Raw genomic sequence first — 16659 nt, 5'->3', positions numbered from 1 at the left:
GTGCAATTAATTGCAAGATAATCGAGGTATAACAATTATCGTATGATTAAAATGTAAATTACGTTCACCACTGCTTTGACAAGTGTAGCCTATTGCAACACTTACTCAATAAAAAAGTTAAATAAATAAATGTTTTCAAAGTCATAGAGTAATTATGTGAGAAAAAAATGTGGGGGGAATACACGGCTAAATTTTTTTCCAAAATAATGATTTTTTTTTACTTAAATTTCTTACTTTAAGTAAAAAATTTAAGGTAGGTGAAAAAAATTATTTAGTATCTTTGACATTATTTCTTTAAGTTAAAAAATAAAGGTGAAAAAATGTAAAAGACTTGGTAGAACCTAAGACGTTTAAACATTTTAACATTTAAACAAAAAAATTTTCATTACATTTTTACTTAATATTGTGCATCCCTACAAGGGATATTTGAAGAGCTACATTTTACATCTAGACTATGATTTGTACTAAAATAATCGTGATTTTTTTTTACTTAAATTTCTTAAAAAATGTAAAGACTTGGTAGAACCTACAATATTTCAAAATTTTTTGCATTTTTCAATTTTTTGGCGTTGCCAACTGAAGTAATTTTTTATGTTTATCTAAATTTCACTTTTTACAGTGAATGTAGCAATGACGTCACATTTTTCTTTAATATTGTGCAACCCTACAATGGATATTTGAAGAGCTTAAAGGGATACTTCACCGATTTAGCATTCAGCTTTGTATCTGTAGAAACCCGGCAGTATTACTGAATGACCATGTTTCCCTCCCTCATTTTCCCCTGAGAGGAGAGATATCTGCATTTTGGTTCTGCAAAAAAGTCCTCCGATGATGTAATATGACGATTTTTGCATCATCGGAGGACTTTTTGCAGAACCAAAATGCAGATATCTCTCCTCTCAGGGGGAAATGATGGAGGGAAACATGGTCATTCATTAATACTGCCGGGTTTCTACAGATACAAAGCTGAATGCTAAATCGGTGAAGTATCCCTTTAAGTGCAAAAGCCGCTAAACGCCACCTCCGTTAACTCTTTCATCGCCAGCGTTTTTCAAAAAAGTTGTCAGCCAGCTCCAGCGTTTTTCATGATTTTCACCAAAGTTTAATGTCTTCCAGAAAATGTTCTTCTTTAAATATATAAACATACAATATACCAAATGAAAAAACAGACCCTCTGCTTTCAAACAAAAAAACCGTTTCATCCTACCTTCAGTGGTTCTTTTGTAATCAGCTTTTGAATATGGGTAGGTTTCTGCAAAAACACCACATTTTGAGCAAAAAGCAGAGATAATTTCATTTTTGTGACGGACTTTTCATAGAGATCCCACTCAGAGCGATCTTTAAAACAGACACGGACATGCAGCCGCTTGCCATAATGCAATACTTCCGGGTTTAAAAAGTTAAACTGGTGGATAATAGCGGTATTGCGGAAAGATGGAAAATCTCGTCATTGGTGGGGAAGCGTTTTCTCTTAATTGACGAGATATCTCGTCAATGGCGGTGAAAGAGTTAAAAATGAAATCGTGACATTAACCGGATGCTCTCGTCACATATAATACGTTCATTAAATACTTTTACTTCAAATCTGCATATTCCCGGCCTCATGCCATTCAGAAATAGGTTTTTTATTTGGGAGGAAAATCCGTTAAAGCCCATGGAAATGTTTCATCAAAGTCCTCTAAGTGCACAGAAGACAAAGACGACAAATGAGTGTGCATTGTGTGTTCACCATTGAACCATCTGATGTCAAACAATTATAAAACCAGATAATCGAGGTGAAACAATTATTCTGCGATTAAAATGTAAATTACGTGCTGCATGACCAATGTATTTCTAAGGCACTATGAAGGCACCATTGCTTTGACAAGTGTAGCCTATTGAAACACTTACATCATAAAAAAGTTAAATAATTGCATGCTTTCATAGTCACAGAGTAATTGCGTAAGAAAAAAATTTGGGGTGGAAAAACGCAACTATAATTCTTACCAAAATAATTTTTTTACTTAAATTTCATACTTAAAGTTAAAAGTTGAAGGTGAGAAAAAATTTAAGGAATTGGTAGAACATAAAATATTTCAACATTTTCAACTTAAATTTTTGTTGAAAAAAAACCCATCAAATTTTTAGGCGTTGCCAATTATCTAAATGTGAATTTTTACAGTGAATGTATGTCGTCACATTTTTCTTTAATATTGTGCAGCCCCACAAGGGATATTTGGACCGATGTGTTTCTAAGGCACTTTGAAGGCCCCACTGCTTTGACAAGTGTAGCCTATTGCAACACTTACTTAATAAACATAATTAATTTAATAAATAATTGCATGTTTTCAAACTTACAGAGTATTCGTGTTAGAATTTTTTGGGGGGGAAATATCTTGACTATGATTTTATCAAAATAATTGAATTTTTTTTAACTTAAACTTCTTTAAGTTAAAAATTGAAGGTGAAAAATTTAACAGACTTGGTATAACTTAAAATATTTAAACATTTTCAACTTAAAATTTTCACTTACATTGAGAAATTGTAAGATAAAAAAACTTCACATTTTTAGCCAATGAATGAGTGTGATGCATTGTGTGTTCACCATTGAACCTTCTGATGTCACTTGGCACCTGACTGATCTCTTCACTTTAGTGATGGATCATTCTGGGGACTGATATCTGATATCAGACACTGAAGGTAGGCTGTATCTGAATGAATATTTAACCATTCTCAGAGCACGACTACGAGATGTGAAGGCCAGTCTTTGACAAGTTTACTGGCACATCTAAGCAAATTTGCATGTTTTCACACTCCCTGTGTCATATTTTGTATTCTTTCACAAGTTGGGTGATGAACAAGCCCATGCAGGCTTCTTACAACATTTGCGTTTTAATAATGATTTACACCAGAGGTGTGGCTCTCTCAAAGAAAATAAAAATTAGGATAATTTATCATCTATTTGAATACGTCCATCTGTTCCCTTATACAGCTTACATCAGGCCAAAGGCAGGGGAAGTGAAAACACCGATGTCATGAAGAGCAGATATTTGAATCAATAAGATTGCACTAGGAGGGGCTACCAAAGAAATAATATTGGGGAACGAGCATCAGATTAACAAAATTTTAGTGGAGCAGCTTTGTAACTTGTTGCCGTGTGATATTGTGCCAGCTTGAGGCGTGGTGTTATGCATTACATTGGCAGTCCGACCTTTAGACGTTTTCCTCATTATTTAATCTGTAGAAGCACAAAAGCTGTTACCCTTCATTATCTCTTTCATCTTTACCCACTGAACTAAAGTACAGTGATTGTTTCTAGGTTTCCAGGCCATTGTTTGCCTCTGTACAGCTCTCAAGCATCTGTTGCCCTTTGTGGGAGAGGTTTATTGTAGTGGTTAGGAAATCTGGTTTGGCAATGTATAGTCTACTACATCTACCTATAGGTCTTAATATAGAGCTTCTTATATAATTCTGTTTAAGGGAGTTAATTATGGAATTGGATTAACCAGCTAACCAGGAGTGTTCTCTCAAATGCCGTTTACACCTAGTCTGGGACCTAATAACACAGTTAACGGCATCTATCAAGAGGATAGTCATTTTTAGTGCAGTGATTAGCTTAAATTGTGTCAGGGAGAATTATTCCCAAATGTTAAAGAGCAACTATTGTCCGATCCATGGTTTTTTTTCCTTTGGTGTGTATGTGTGTATTAGTACATGTTAACGATATGCAAAAGGTACCCCAGAGTAAATGATGACAAGAGTTATTTTCTCCAACGTAAATCTCTTTTCTTGGACTACAACAAACACACGGATTGTAGGCAACAGTTAACTTCCTGGGATTGGTGATGTAGTAAAGACCGACATTATCATAATTCCTCCCGCTTCGGACTCACAGCCTGTTAGTTAACTCCTGTTAGCATTGCATTGTGAGCGAATCTTTCAAACATGGTAAGGAGCGTCACATTTCCTGCTGACGTCAATCACAACGTACAGATTAGCTGGCCAATCAGGGAGACGGCGCTTTTTAAATCCGTGCGTTCCAGGAATACAGTGAAATCTGGAGCTACACAAATGTATGGTATGTGGAGAAAAATTCGTTTTTTAACCATAAACCAACATTGGATAATACCGAATACACAAAATAATAGCTGTCAAAAGATTAATCGCGATTAATCGCATCCAACATAAAAGTTTGTGTTTACATAGCATATGTGTGTGTACTGTGTATAAATATTATGTATATATAAATACACACACATTCATGTATATATTTAAGAAATATTTGCATTTAAATACTGTATATACATTTCTATAATTTATATTATATATAAATATAAATATTTTATATATAAATATAACAATTTTTTCTTAAATATATACATGATTGGGTGTGTTTTTATATATAAATAATAATTATACACAGTACACACACATATGTTATGTAAACACAAACTTTAATTTTGGATGCGATTAATCGCGATTAATCTTTTGACAGCCCTAATTTTTAGCAATGAAATAGGTGCACTTTAAACTGCAATTGTGCATGTTATTGCGTTTAAAAGGTGACACAAACATCATTTCGGCCGATTCTGACCTACATGTATCAGCATTCATCTTGGCTTAGCTTCTTTGCATCCAGACTAGTAATTAACCAGCCAAGCTTAAACGGCAGAAGGAAATGATATCGAACGGACAGTTAGTTATTGGCCTCTGCGGTGAGTGCATTGCCCTTATGATAACACTTTTAAACATTAACTAAATGAACCATCATGGACCAGCAGCTCAAAAACTGGAGGTCACGGTCATGGAGCTTGTGCTTTGCTGTTTGGTCTGTGTCAAGGTGCTTTGACACACACTCTGGCTGTTCAATTTACCGAAACAAATATGGAATTGGATTTTTAAAGTGTATTCACCCTAGATTGTACTTGCCGCTAGGGACATATGAAATGCTTTTTCCAAAAACGGTCATATGGAAACGTCCAGGCACGCATATACCGCATGGAACAAATGGTGGGTGACAAAACCATGACAGCTCACCGGCCTGCTTAGTTGCAAAGCTTATTACAGTCAAGTGAAACATCTTTGGCAAACGTTTTACCTTTTTCCATGCTGATGTCATTGATTTTTCCCTCCATCTCTCTCTTCTCTAGGTTTGCTAAGAACCTCTCCCCCGATAAGATTAATCTGAGTACTCTTAAAGGGGAGGGCCAACTCACCAACCTGGAGCTGGATGAAGAGGTTCTGCAAAACATGTTGGATCTGCCCACCTGGCTCGCCATTAATAAAGTCTTCTGTAATAAGGCCACCATCCGGGTAAGAGACGCCCATGCATGATTCATCTGCTCCGTCATCATCAATTTGAGCTCCCCTGACATCATGATTACAGGATGTGGTGCCAAGATAATTCAGCACGGCTCTCTAGGTTGGCACAGTTAGGCAGCATCCGAGTGTGCACACTAGCTGACTGTTAAAAAAGCCAAAGTCATAGTGTTTACTTTAAAGAATTGACTTTCAAAAGCAGTAAATTTTGAACATTAAAGGGGCGGTGAATTTGTCGATTTTATTGTTTTTACTGCTGCCTGATGTCTACTTATGATGTCCGCGTGGTTTTTACATTCAAAAACATCAAAAACAATAAGTAATAGGCTATTTTGTAACATGGATTAGTGGCTCTCTGGAGAAATGGTTAGTTTGAAGGGGCGGGCCGCATTGAAGACCTGGACGTAAACACCCACTGCCATGATTGGACGGCTTCATTCCCCGTCATTACATGTGGACAAATGTTTTAAAAACATTAATGTGATAAAAATAGCAGCTGAACACAAATATGTTTGAGCCACAAAAGATTCTGGGTGCTAAATATGATACACATAAATGACAATACGTATATTAAAGTAGAAACAAAACTCGACGTGACTAAATTACCGTATACAACACAGTAAGCGCGCATCAGAATCGAAACTGCGGCTAATAAATCCTTATCAATAACTTTGTATATTTCGATTGTGCTTGTGAGGTTGCTTTTACATTCACGTAATGTTAAATACCACAGTTATATGAAAAAAAATAAGCTTTGTTGAGTGTTTGACCTTTCAAACGTAACTCGCCAAAATTACCGTATACAACACAGTAAACGGGCATCAGAATCTAAACTGCGGCGGACAATCTCTTCTAACAAAGCAATAGTGAAATGCAGTAACTTAAAGGCGGAGTCCACGATGTTTGAAAAACGGTTTGGAAAGGAGACGGGCCGACTACCAAAACACACTTATAGCCAATCAAATCAAATCAAATGCCGGGTTGCGTATGTGTGGGGCGGGTCTATCAACAGAAGGTCCAGATTCTATTGGGGTAGGGGCGTGTTTGTTTAGGCGATTTCAAATATCAACACTGGCTTTCAAACATCATGGACTCCGCCTTTAAATAAAGTAAAATGTCTTACTGTGTATAATGCTGTCATTGTTGTCAGATCCAATATAAGTGGTGCTTTTAATCACAGTCTCTCTGCAAATCCAGCATCGACTTCTTTACAAATAAATCCGTGTACACAAAGTTAACAAACACTCCCCACACGAGCTGGAACTTCTTCAAAAGCAAACTTTTTCCACGCATTTAATGTTATGTTCCAAGCCTCCGAATTAAAGTATTTAGCTTCTGTGTTGTTCCCACGTGGTTCTTCCACAACCAAAAATGCGTTTCCATGGTTAGTCTATCATAACAGATCACTGCGTCAAAATAAAAGTCTCTCAGAAAAAATGTATTTAAAAGTAATTTTGGTTACATTTGTCAATCTTTAAAGACATATTTACTTGTTGAGACACCGAGGTGCTTCAATTCTACTTTGACGTCATAGATTTCCGAATTCCACACTGGCTTGTTTTACTGGCTTGGTGCCAAAAACTGGTATATTTCAGTAGCACGGACGTTTTCAGTTCTGAAACTTGCAGGATGTTCATTTAAGTATGATGACCTCTTATATAACAAATTATCAAGTTAAAATTGAGTATTTGATTCACCGCTCCTTTAAAGAGTGCGAATTAGAAAGTAGCATTGGTACATCACACATTAGTTCAATAGGCGGAAAGAGAGAGGAGCCGGTCTTTTGTGTCTGCTTGAACACACGAGCATCTACACCACAAAAGCAATCCGGTCAAATGCGTTTTTCTACTACCTCTGAATGTGGTCGAAAGTGGATGAGCTCAAAACCGTTTACACCTGTATTTATGGTTGTCCACCTGTATTTATGTTGATCCGATTGACCAAAAAATATTTTAATACCATGTGTAAACAGGGCCAAATATTTTTTTTGCGTTCAGCAAAATAAAGAAACTCATAAAGGTTTAGAACAACATGAGGGTGTGGAAAAATTACAGAATTTTAGTTTTTGGCTGAACTATTCCTTTAAAAGTGTAGATTTTACTAAGATGTCTTAAAGCAACTGGTTTAGTGAAAAATGGGTAAGCAAGACTTTATGAAAGGGAATTTGTGACCACATGCTGACCACACTTACCATAGAAAGTAGATGACACAATGTTATTTTGGCAGTATTTTTTGAAACTGACTGGACAGTCAGAAAACGTGGCTGCTTTGAGTCATGCCTGACATTTATAAATGCTGCATTTGATACGGGAACAATCTTCTACAGGAACACAATGTATCTGGAGATAATATGTTTTTTTCTGATCTTACTCTTTCTGGCCTCGGTAGACATCCCATCCTTCATTCTGGTAGTTTTTATCACATTTTTATTAGTCAGGTGCCTTTATCCCCAGTCATTATTGGCCGGCCTCCATTCCTTTCCACATAACTGTCCAATGAATCCTCAATGGAAGTCATTGTGTTTATCGATTAAACATGATAGCTGCATTGATTGAGACACGTAAAGGGGTCAAGGATAGAGTGTGATGAACTTTACTAGAAGATCCAGCTTTCAAATCCGTGAGCAGTGGGAAAACAATGTCAAGGACTTTGAAACTCTCCCTTTCTTTTCTCTTTCCTTCCTTCTAATCTCATCAGTAGGTTATGTCACTTTGGCCTGGATTTTACAGACAGGGTCATATATTTGCGTAGACATCTTCAAAAATGTAGCCAAACTAATACACAAGCACTGCATAGTCTCTACTTTTATTTTCCCCACATGGCCATGTTTAAATGGAGAGGAAATGAATTAAATGAATGTCTTCTGTATTCTGTTCTTCAGGTGTGTGTGTTGTCCCTGTCTTACTCTTTTTATGAACAAAGTATTTTTCATCTGGCTGTACTCCAGGTGTCTCTGAACGCTACACACACTCACACACATTATTCGTTTTTAATAAACCATATTTTCAGTATTATCTTAATAAATAACAAACTTTTTCCAACTGAGTAAGTTCCCAGATATCCCTAAGGGGAAGTTTGTGAAATTTTGCTTATTTTTGGGGAGAAATTTGACTTCGAAAACTCACCCAGAATTCACATTAGACATTTAGGGGCAGTTTCACGGATTGGGTTTAGATTAATCCAGGACTAGGCCTTAGTTATACTAATACATAAGTATTTTTTTTTTTTTACAAGCAAGCCTTACAAAAAGCATGACAGGTGTGCATCTCAAGAAAAAAACAACATCACTGATATATGTTAAAGGGGCCATTTCACAAGACTTCTTTGAGATGTAAAATAAATCTTTGGTGTCTCCAGAGTACATATGTGAAGTTTAAACTCAAAATACCATATAGATTATTTATTATAGTACTTGAAATTGCCACTTTGTATGTGTGAGCAAAACATTTTTTTTGGGTGTGTCATTTTAAATGCAAATGAGCTGATCTCTGCACTCAATGGTAGGGCCATGGTTTGATAGTGCAGATTAATGGGCGGTATTATCCCCTTCTGACATCACAAGGGGAGCCACATTTCAATGACCTATTTTTTCACATGCTTGCAGAGAATGGTTTACCAAAAGTAAGTTACTGGGTTGATCTTTTTCACATTTTCTAGGTTGATAGAAACCCTGGCGGTGGCGACCCAATTATAGCACTTAAAAATGGAAAAGTCAGATTTTCATAATATGTCCCCTTTAAGATATGTCAAGATTTTGTTTTAAATTGAGGCAGCTCAAACATGCATTTTAGTCTGTGACTAGGATAAGCCCTGTCCGTGAAACTACCCCTTAGACATATACGATACCTTCCTGTATACACAGTCTTTACTCCAGACTTTCTTTATCATTTCTTGTCTCTGCTAAAAGTAACACAGTAAACTAAAGCCCAATTTATAGTTCTGCTTAAAGGTGCTCTAAGCGAATTGACGCGTTTTAGACCATAAAACATTTTTTGTTACATACAGCAAACATCTCCTCACTATCTGCTTGCTGCCTGTCCGCTGATCAAACTGTAAAAAAACGCAATCTCTGTAGACAGCACAGGCTTCACAAACGGCAATAACAACACAGTGGCCAAACCTACAAACAGAAACCATAACAAGTGTTCCAGCCAATAAACGACAAGAAGGATTTGGGGGTGGGGGTTGGGCACGTTCATGAAAGCACGGAAGGGAGGGGGAGGGGGAGGAGTTAACTACGCTCCGTCTGTTTGAAAACAATTCAATCGTCAACAAAAACTAACGTCTCGCAGATTCGCTTAGAACGCCTTTAAGGTCTATGCCATAGCTATGTCGTAGGTTATTCGTAGCTTCTGCGTAGCCTGACGTGCACCTCTCCAAATTTTGAACAGCAAACAACTGCGCAGAAGTGTATATGAAAACTGACGCGTATCCTACGCAGTCGCGGTTATGCCGTAGGACGTACGCACAACTATAATGAGCCCTTCCTGTTTGTGTTTCAGATCCCATGGACCAAACTGAAGGCACATCCAATCACTCTGGTAAGCATTGGAAAGCATAAAAACATGTTAGTTTATGAAATTTACTTATAAAGCACATTTCGCACACAAGGGTAATAACAAGGGATGCACAAGCATATTGCCTATAATCGGTATCGGCAAATAAAAGCATTCCTTCTGCTATTAGACATTGGCTGATTGTTTAAAAAGGGCTGATGATCAAAGGAGATTAATCCTGGGAATCAAAAGGAATGAAAAATCGCATCAGAAAGTATGCTGTGTTTTTATTTTGAATTGGGTCACAATAACTAAATCTATATTTGTATTTTGTGTCATATTTTTATTAATAATCATTTCAGACATGGTTACTAACAACGTAAGTTACGGCTGTGAATTCAGGCTGATGCATGTATTGATGTAAATCATGTATTTCAGTCTTTGGACAAAGTTATCATGGAGATGAGCACCTGTGATGAGCCCCGCCCTCCCAATGGTCCGTCACCCATAGCAACAGCCTCGGGTCAAAGGTCAGTTTCAGTTGATTGGCCCTTTTGGATCCTACTCACCATGTGCTGCTTCACGACAACTTATTGTAGCATTTCTTAAATCTCTGTTCTGTCTCTCTCTTTTTCAGTGAATATGGTTTTGCAGAGAAAGTAGTGGAGGGCATCTCTCTTTCAATAAACTCCATAGTGATTCGGATCAGCGCCAAAGCCTTCAACGCCTCCTTTGAGCTTTCGCAGCTCCAGGTCTACAGCGTCAACACCAGCTGGTCCACCGCTGACCTACGATACACGCGGATCCTTGACCCCACTCGTGGAGAAGTACGTACAAAATAATAGCTCAGTGGTAGAGCATTGCGTTAGCATCGCAAAAGGTCATGGGTTCGAACCCAGGGAGCACACATGCTGATAAAAATTGTATACCTTGTAATGCATGTCGCTTTGGATAAAAGCGTCTGCGAAATGCATACATTTAAATTTTTATGTGTGAATATACCTTTATAGTTTTATGGTGGGTTGTGAAAGGTTTGTTTCTATGGTAACCGAGTGATGCGTTTCAGATCCTGACATTTAAGGAAGTCAGCTGGCAGATGATCAGAATCGAAGCGGACGCAATCCAGAGTGCAGAACATGAGGTCGTCAGCGCCCCTATACGCCTCATCACCAACCAATCAAAGATCAGAGTCACTTTAAAGAGAAGGGTGAGGACATAATACAGATGTCATTGACTCTCACGACTTCTTAAGTCCAGTTTATACTTAGGTTAACATAGGTTAACAGTTTAAGTTACTTAAAATATTCCTTTATGTTTATAATATGAAGAATATGTGGCTTGTCTTTGCGTTTTGGTCAGATGAAAGATTGTAATGTTGTGGCCTCCAAGCTGATTCTGATCCTGGATGACCTGCTGTGGGTTCTGACTGACTCTCAGCTCAAGGCCATGGTGCAGTATGCCAAGTCCCTCAGCGAAGTCATGGAGAAATCGGCTGCACAGAGGAAAAGCATGGCCCCTGACACCACACAGGTTTGTGTGTGTATGCGAGAGCATCTATTTCCTCTTTCACAACTCTGACACCTGTTGCAGATCTTCACACATCCTGTTTTAAATTTTTACTTTTAGCTTTACTTCCTTTCTTCATGTTTCCTCCGTCACTATATTGTCTAACCAAAACAATTATTTTCTGTTTCACAATGTCATTTGAATGTAAACATAGCCACTCTGCACTTTTAAGATTTCATAATAATTTAAAGCAATGCGCAAAAGCTAAACTATTGGTATCCATCATTATCGGTCAATGTCATTCTAAATAATCAAATATTGGTATCCTCGCATCCTTAATTTCACCCTTTGTGTTTTAGGTAACACCAGCACCCCCTTCAGCCCAGCAGGTGCGCACACAGCAGACTTCAGCCACAGCAGATCAAAGCGCCTCCATGGCGCGGCTGTTCAGTGACTATGACGTTCGGGAGACATCTCACCACCTTCAGATCACGCACCTTGACCTGCACATCTGCGACGACACCAATGCCAAGGACAGAGGTACCACATGCCCACACCTTAACATACTGTTATCACCAAAGTGAGTGTGTCTGCAAAAATTTTTTTTCTCTCTTCAGGAATTAATAAAAGATTTGATGGCGGGGCCATGCAGTTGTCCTTCAGTTCCATAACACTAGACTACTACCCCTTCCACAAAGCTGGTAGGCTTTAAACACATTAGATACTTCCTTAGATAACCAGGAAGATTTCGGGTAAGGTGATGCCACATCTCTCTGTCATCAGGTGAGAGCTGTCTGCATTGGATGCATTACGGGGAAGCCACAAAGGCCCGTGAGACCTGGGCTCGCTCTCTCCTGGATGAGTTTAAGACAAACGTGGACATGCTTAAAAACGCTGTCAGCGGCCAATCCCAGAGCTCCCCTCAGCATGGTGAGATCTTCTTTACAGTTGCATGTCATTTAAAAGATTTATGTATCGTCATTAAAATTTGTGACACTTTATTGTAAAGGCTCTTTTTACAAAGGCTGGAGGGCACTTTTAGATGCCACAGGTATTTCACGTTTCAATGCTATGGTTGCTGTAGTGGAGTATAACCAGATTTTTGACTAATGGCAAGTCTGCAGTTTATTCTGGCCACTTAGACAGGAAGCCACTATTTATCGGATATGCATTGTACCAGAATAATACTTTGTAAACATGACGGATAAAAATACTATGGAAAGTTACCAATTCAGGGCACAGTGGACAGTCCGTGGCCATGCCGTGTGAAGCTGTCACTATGGTTGCCATGGCTACACTGTTTTTCTGTGGCCCCTGAGAGTGTTGCAAAATCTTTGTATAAGGGCCTTTAGCTAAAGTGTCACGGTACATCACTCCGACTGATGTATACGAACATCTGTCATCGTGGCTTTTAGTCCTCCGAATGTGTTTTAAGTGTGTGTGTACTGGCAGCAGGCAACACCTGTCCTAGTTTGAGAGGTTTTGCGTAATGGGTTCTGTGTTCTCAGTCCATCAGTCGATTGTCTTAGACGCACTGGGTGGTGGAGGGATAATGGTTAGGGAGCTGGACTCAGGCCCAGATGGCTTGTGGCCGCTCTCCCCCACGGCCAACTGCTGCTGGTGTCTGGAGACAGGTACCTCTGGTGTGCGTTTGAGGTGCCACACACACACATGGCTGAGGTTGTACTTGTGATGGCTGAGCGTGTGCAAATGTGTCTTTTACAGGTAAGATCTCCACCAGCTCTAGCAGTACCTTCACGCCCCCACCTGCACCCAAAACGCAACTCATGTCAAGTTCGATCGTGCTGCGGATGGCAGATTTCAGCATCTATCAGGTCAGTGTGGAAAAGCACACACGCTGCTGAATTAATGCTTGGACTTTCCAGACTGGATCATGTTGTATTGAAAGTTAACTTTTTTTGTGGCGTAATATTTTACCACGGAAAAATATTGTAAACCATTGGAGAAAAGCAAAACATGCGGCTACAGTGTTGTGCTTACAATTGTAGCCGCTTACAAAAAAAAATTTGGGCTGTTGTTCCTAAGGGCTTAAAACTGTAAATCCTGTTAAGCTTAAAGTGTAACTTTGGCAACTTCAGCTTTGTATTGAACAGTGAATGATTTTGCGGTATTTCAAGTTTTGGTAAAATATCTGTCGTTTTTTTTTTCAGCAATATGTGGGATGAAATAACCGTCTATAGCAGAAGCTCTGTCAGAAATGTACACACAAGCCAAATGTAGCATCTATTTACTTATATATCATGGCCAGTGTGGTGATAGAGTTGAGGTGGGGACTAATTTGCATATTTATATCTATGGTCTGAGCTGTGCGATTGAGTAGAGGCTCTGTTTCATCAGTAAAGCCGGTTCCTTGATTAGTAGTAAATCGCCATCACCTGCTTTCAGATGGAGCGGCATTTACTACGCAGAGACGTATTTTACAGAGAAGCTATGCAGAATCGCGTTCATAATCAGGGGAAAAACAACTCTGATAAACTATGCGATTTTGCTTCTCTGTGAACTACGGCTCTGGGTAGTAAATGCCGCTCTATCTAAAAGCCGGTTCTACAAAACAAAGAACCGGCATTACTGATGAAACACGCATGAGAATCTCAGGCGATTTTTTTTGCACAGCCCTACTTCATGCAGAAATTATGTGAGTAACTCATTACCAAAACTTCATACACAAAGAAAAATGCCTCTACTCAATCGCACAGCTCAGACCATAGATATAAATATGTAAATTAGTCCCAACCTCCACTCTCTCACCACATTGACCATAGATATATAATTAAATAGATGCTACATTTGGCTTATGTTTATATTTCTGTCAGAGCTTCTTCTGCAAAGGACGTATGGTCATATCAGATAATACTGATATAGACTGTATTGTTTCATCCCATATACTGCTGGGAAAAAAACTACTGATATATTACCAAAACTTGATAATACCATAACTTGGCGATTTTCTTGCACAGCCCTAGCATGAAGTGAGTTTCTTGTAAACGGATTAACATAACTGTGATTTTCACAGCACAAATGCTATTTTGTACATTCTTGTCATATAATGTAGATTACAATTGCTAAACCTGTACAGCCTGTTTTGTTGCGTAAGTGTATTTTTAGAGAGTCTATTGTACTGCTATATTAAAGGTATCTACGGCAGACCAGTCACGCTCCAGTCCTCAAAGCATGATTTCCTGCAATAAGAAATCTCTCTACCTCCCTCAAGAGATGCCCGCCATCCACGCCGAGTTCACAGAGTACTACTTTCCAGATGGCAAAGACTATCCCAGTAAGATAGCTAGCTTCAAACTCGTATTTACTTAACCTATATTGAATTTGTAATTGAATGCTCTGAACAAACTCTTTCCTGCAGTTCCTTGTCCCAATCTGTACGTGCAATTGAACGCTCTGCAACTGGTTCTTGACTCTCGCAGTCTCATTTGGCTCAATCTGTTTGCGTTGGACCTTCGGCAGAATCTGGATCAGTTCATGGAACTGTACAAACTCAACGACTCTCAGAAGCCAGAAGAGCATGTGGACATCAGAGTGGATGGACTCATGCTGAAGGTGTGAAATGACAAATAAGCTTTCACACTTTTGTCAGATATGCAAGGTGTCTCAAAATCTAGCAAGCTTACTACGTAAAAAGCATTTTAGGCATTTCAAGTATGTTAAAAATTCCATTGTTGTCTCATTTTAAAGGAGCATTGTGTAATTTTTTCATAAGGATCTCTTGAAAAAAAGGGCTGGGACAATAAATCGTAAGATTATTTGCTATGTTTGTCAACTTCAATAAATCTATAAATCTGTTTTTGTGTCTGAAGCTGGTGATCCCTGCAGATCAAAAGACTCAACCCGACCAGCCTCGCTCCTTGTCTGTGCAAACCTCAGAGATGGTAGCCACAAACACTCGACATTCCTCCGGCTGCACTCGGTCTAGTCTGGAATCCCTTTTGCAGGCGTTCAAAGAGCAACCCTTCTTTAACTCTTCATCTCCTTCTTTTCCTCGTGCCGGAAACTCATTCCCCGTGTTGCACTCTGTCTTCCAGCGTCACGCACATGAGCAGGACACACGCGTTCATGACGTGTATCGCGGTCTCGCCTCGCCCTCTCTCTCTACCAAAGCCCTCAAAACACCAGCGGCCACTGACTTGTGGGCCATAAACTTTTCTCAGTTCTGGGTGGACTATGAACTCTCCCGTAGTGGGAGAGGTCGCCCGACACCTTGTGTGGACTCCTTCCCTCTCACTCTTTGGGTGTGCAAGCCTGCCCGTTGTGCCCAATACTACGAGAAGCTCAAAGCCGGTGTCGGGTCAGGGAAGTTGACCCGAAGTGAGTCAGCTGAGATAGCCACTCGGTTACAGAGGAAGAAGCTTCTGAAGGACTACTACAGCACTGATGCATCCCCTAGCAACACACCGAGCAATGGCCTCCACAAACCCCACTCTCTTGACGGCCTATGCAGCCACTCTTCATCTGTCTCCCTTGCATCTTCCTCATCCCCGGCAAGTGAAGTAGACTTGCAGGTGCTGGTGTACCTTCAGAAGCACCTAAGTGCTCAGGTGAGCCACGGGCAGTATGTGTTCCTGCTCAGACTGCAGAATGCTGTGAAATCACTACAGCGCACTTTACAACAAGATCTGGAGCAGTACGGCTCCAATATTCAGGGCCCAGGCCAACCCCTTAGTGCCTGTGTAGGAGTGCTCATGAAAAGTGCAGAAGTCGCTCTTCTCCTTAAGCCCATTCCTGAACCGGACTCAAGCGTAAGTCCCTTGAATTCTGATATTTCCCCATCAGAGAGCAGAGCCACTCTTGAGGCAGGAAGTGAAGGGGGAGAGGGGGCTGACAGACTCTCAGCTCAAGGATCTGTGGATCATTTACTGTGTACAGGTACAGAATCAGGTACACACGCCCTTAATACATCTCCTCTCCTTGCGTCCTCATCTGCCTCGACTGCTCTGAGAAAGGGGTCTTTGGATGAGAGGAGCAGCATAGCATCCGGAGGGAGGGTGGGCGCAGAGGAGAAAAAGGATTCGAGAGAAGGAACTCTTAATGGGGACGGGGGCAGAATTGAAGCCAAAGGGCAACACTATGAACCCTTACAATCTTCACAAGGTGGAAGTGCGGTAGTGGATCCTCTTTCCGACACTTCATCCAGAGAATGGAATGACAGGAGTCAGGGAAGCAAGCTTCCTCAGTCCATATCCAGGTATGCCATCATCCCCTCTTTTGTTTTGAAATAATGGTAATGCATTTGGAGGTGTGTGATCATGTTTTAAAATGGGTAAAGGACTGCGGGATAGCAGACTACAGTCTATTCTATTCGGATATTCTGAAGATGGAATGTTATGTG

At 39.7% G+C, this 16659-nt stretch overlaps 1 protein-coding gene across 3 annotated transcripts in view; it reads left to right on the top strand.

Annotated features, from left to right (window-relative positions):
* The window catches only part of bltp3b (bridge-like lipid transfer protein family member 3B), a 37946-nt gene that overhangs the window by 6504 nt on the left and 14783 nt on the right, over positions 1–16659 (top strand). For all 3 annotated transcript variants that reach the window (XM_073814744.1, XM_073814743.1, XM_073814742.1), the window contains exons 2-14: positions 5130–5292; positions 9801–9839; positions 10233–10324; positions 10432–10621; positions 10861–11001; positions 11154–11324; positions 11660–11840; positions 11918–12001; positions 12084–12230; positions 13026–13135; positions 14454–14595; positions 14680–14873; positions 15131–16515. In XM_073814744.1, the coding sequence (XP_073670845.1) occupies positions 5130–5292; positions 9801–9839; positions 10233–10324; positions 10432–10621; positions 10861–11001; positions 11154–11324; positions 11660–11840; positions 11918–12001; positions 12084–12230; positions 13026–13135; positions 14454–14595; positions 14680–14873; positions 15131–16515 (3039 nt within the window). The remainder of the gene's footprint in view (positions 1–5129; positions 5293–9800; positions 9840–10232; positions 10325–10431; positions 10622–10860; positions 11002–11153; positions 11325–11659; positions 11841–11917; positions 12002–12083; positions 12231–13025; positions 13136–14453; positions 14596–14679; positions 14874–15130; positions 16516–16659) is intronic.

The sequence above is a fragment of the Paramisgurnus dabryanus genome, chromosome 1 (genome assembly GCF_030506205.2).
Source record: "Paramisgurnus dabryanus chromosome 1, PD_genome_1.1, whole genome shotgun sequence".
NCBI lineage: Eukaryota > Metazoa > Chordata > Actinopteri > Cypriniformes > Cobitidae > Paramisgurnus > Paramisgurnus dabryanus.
This window is presented reverse-complemented; position numbering and strand designations above follow the sequence as displayed.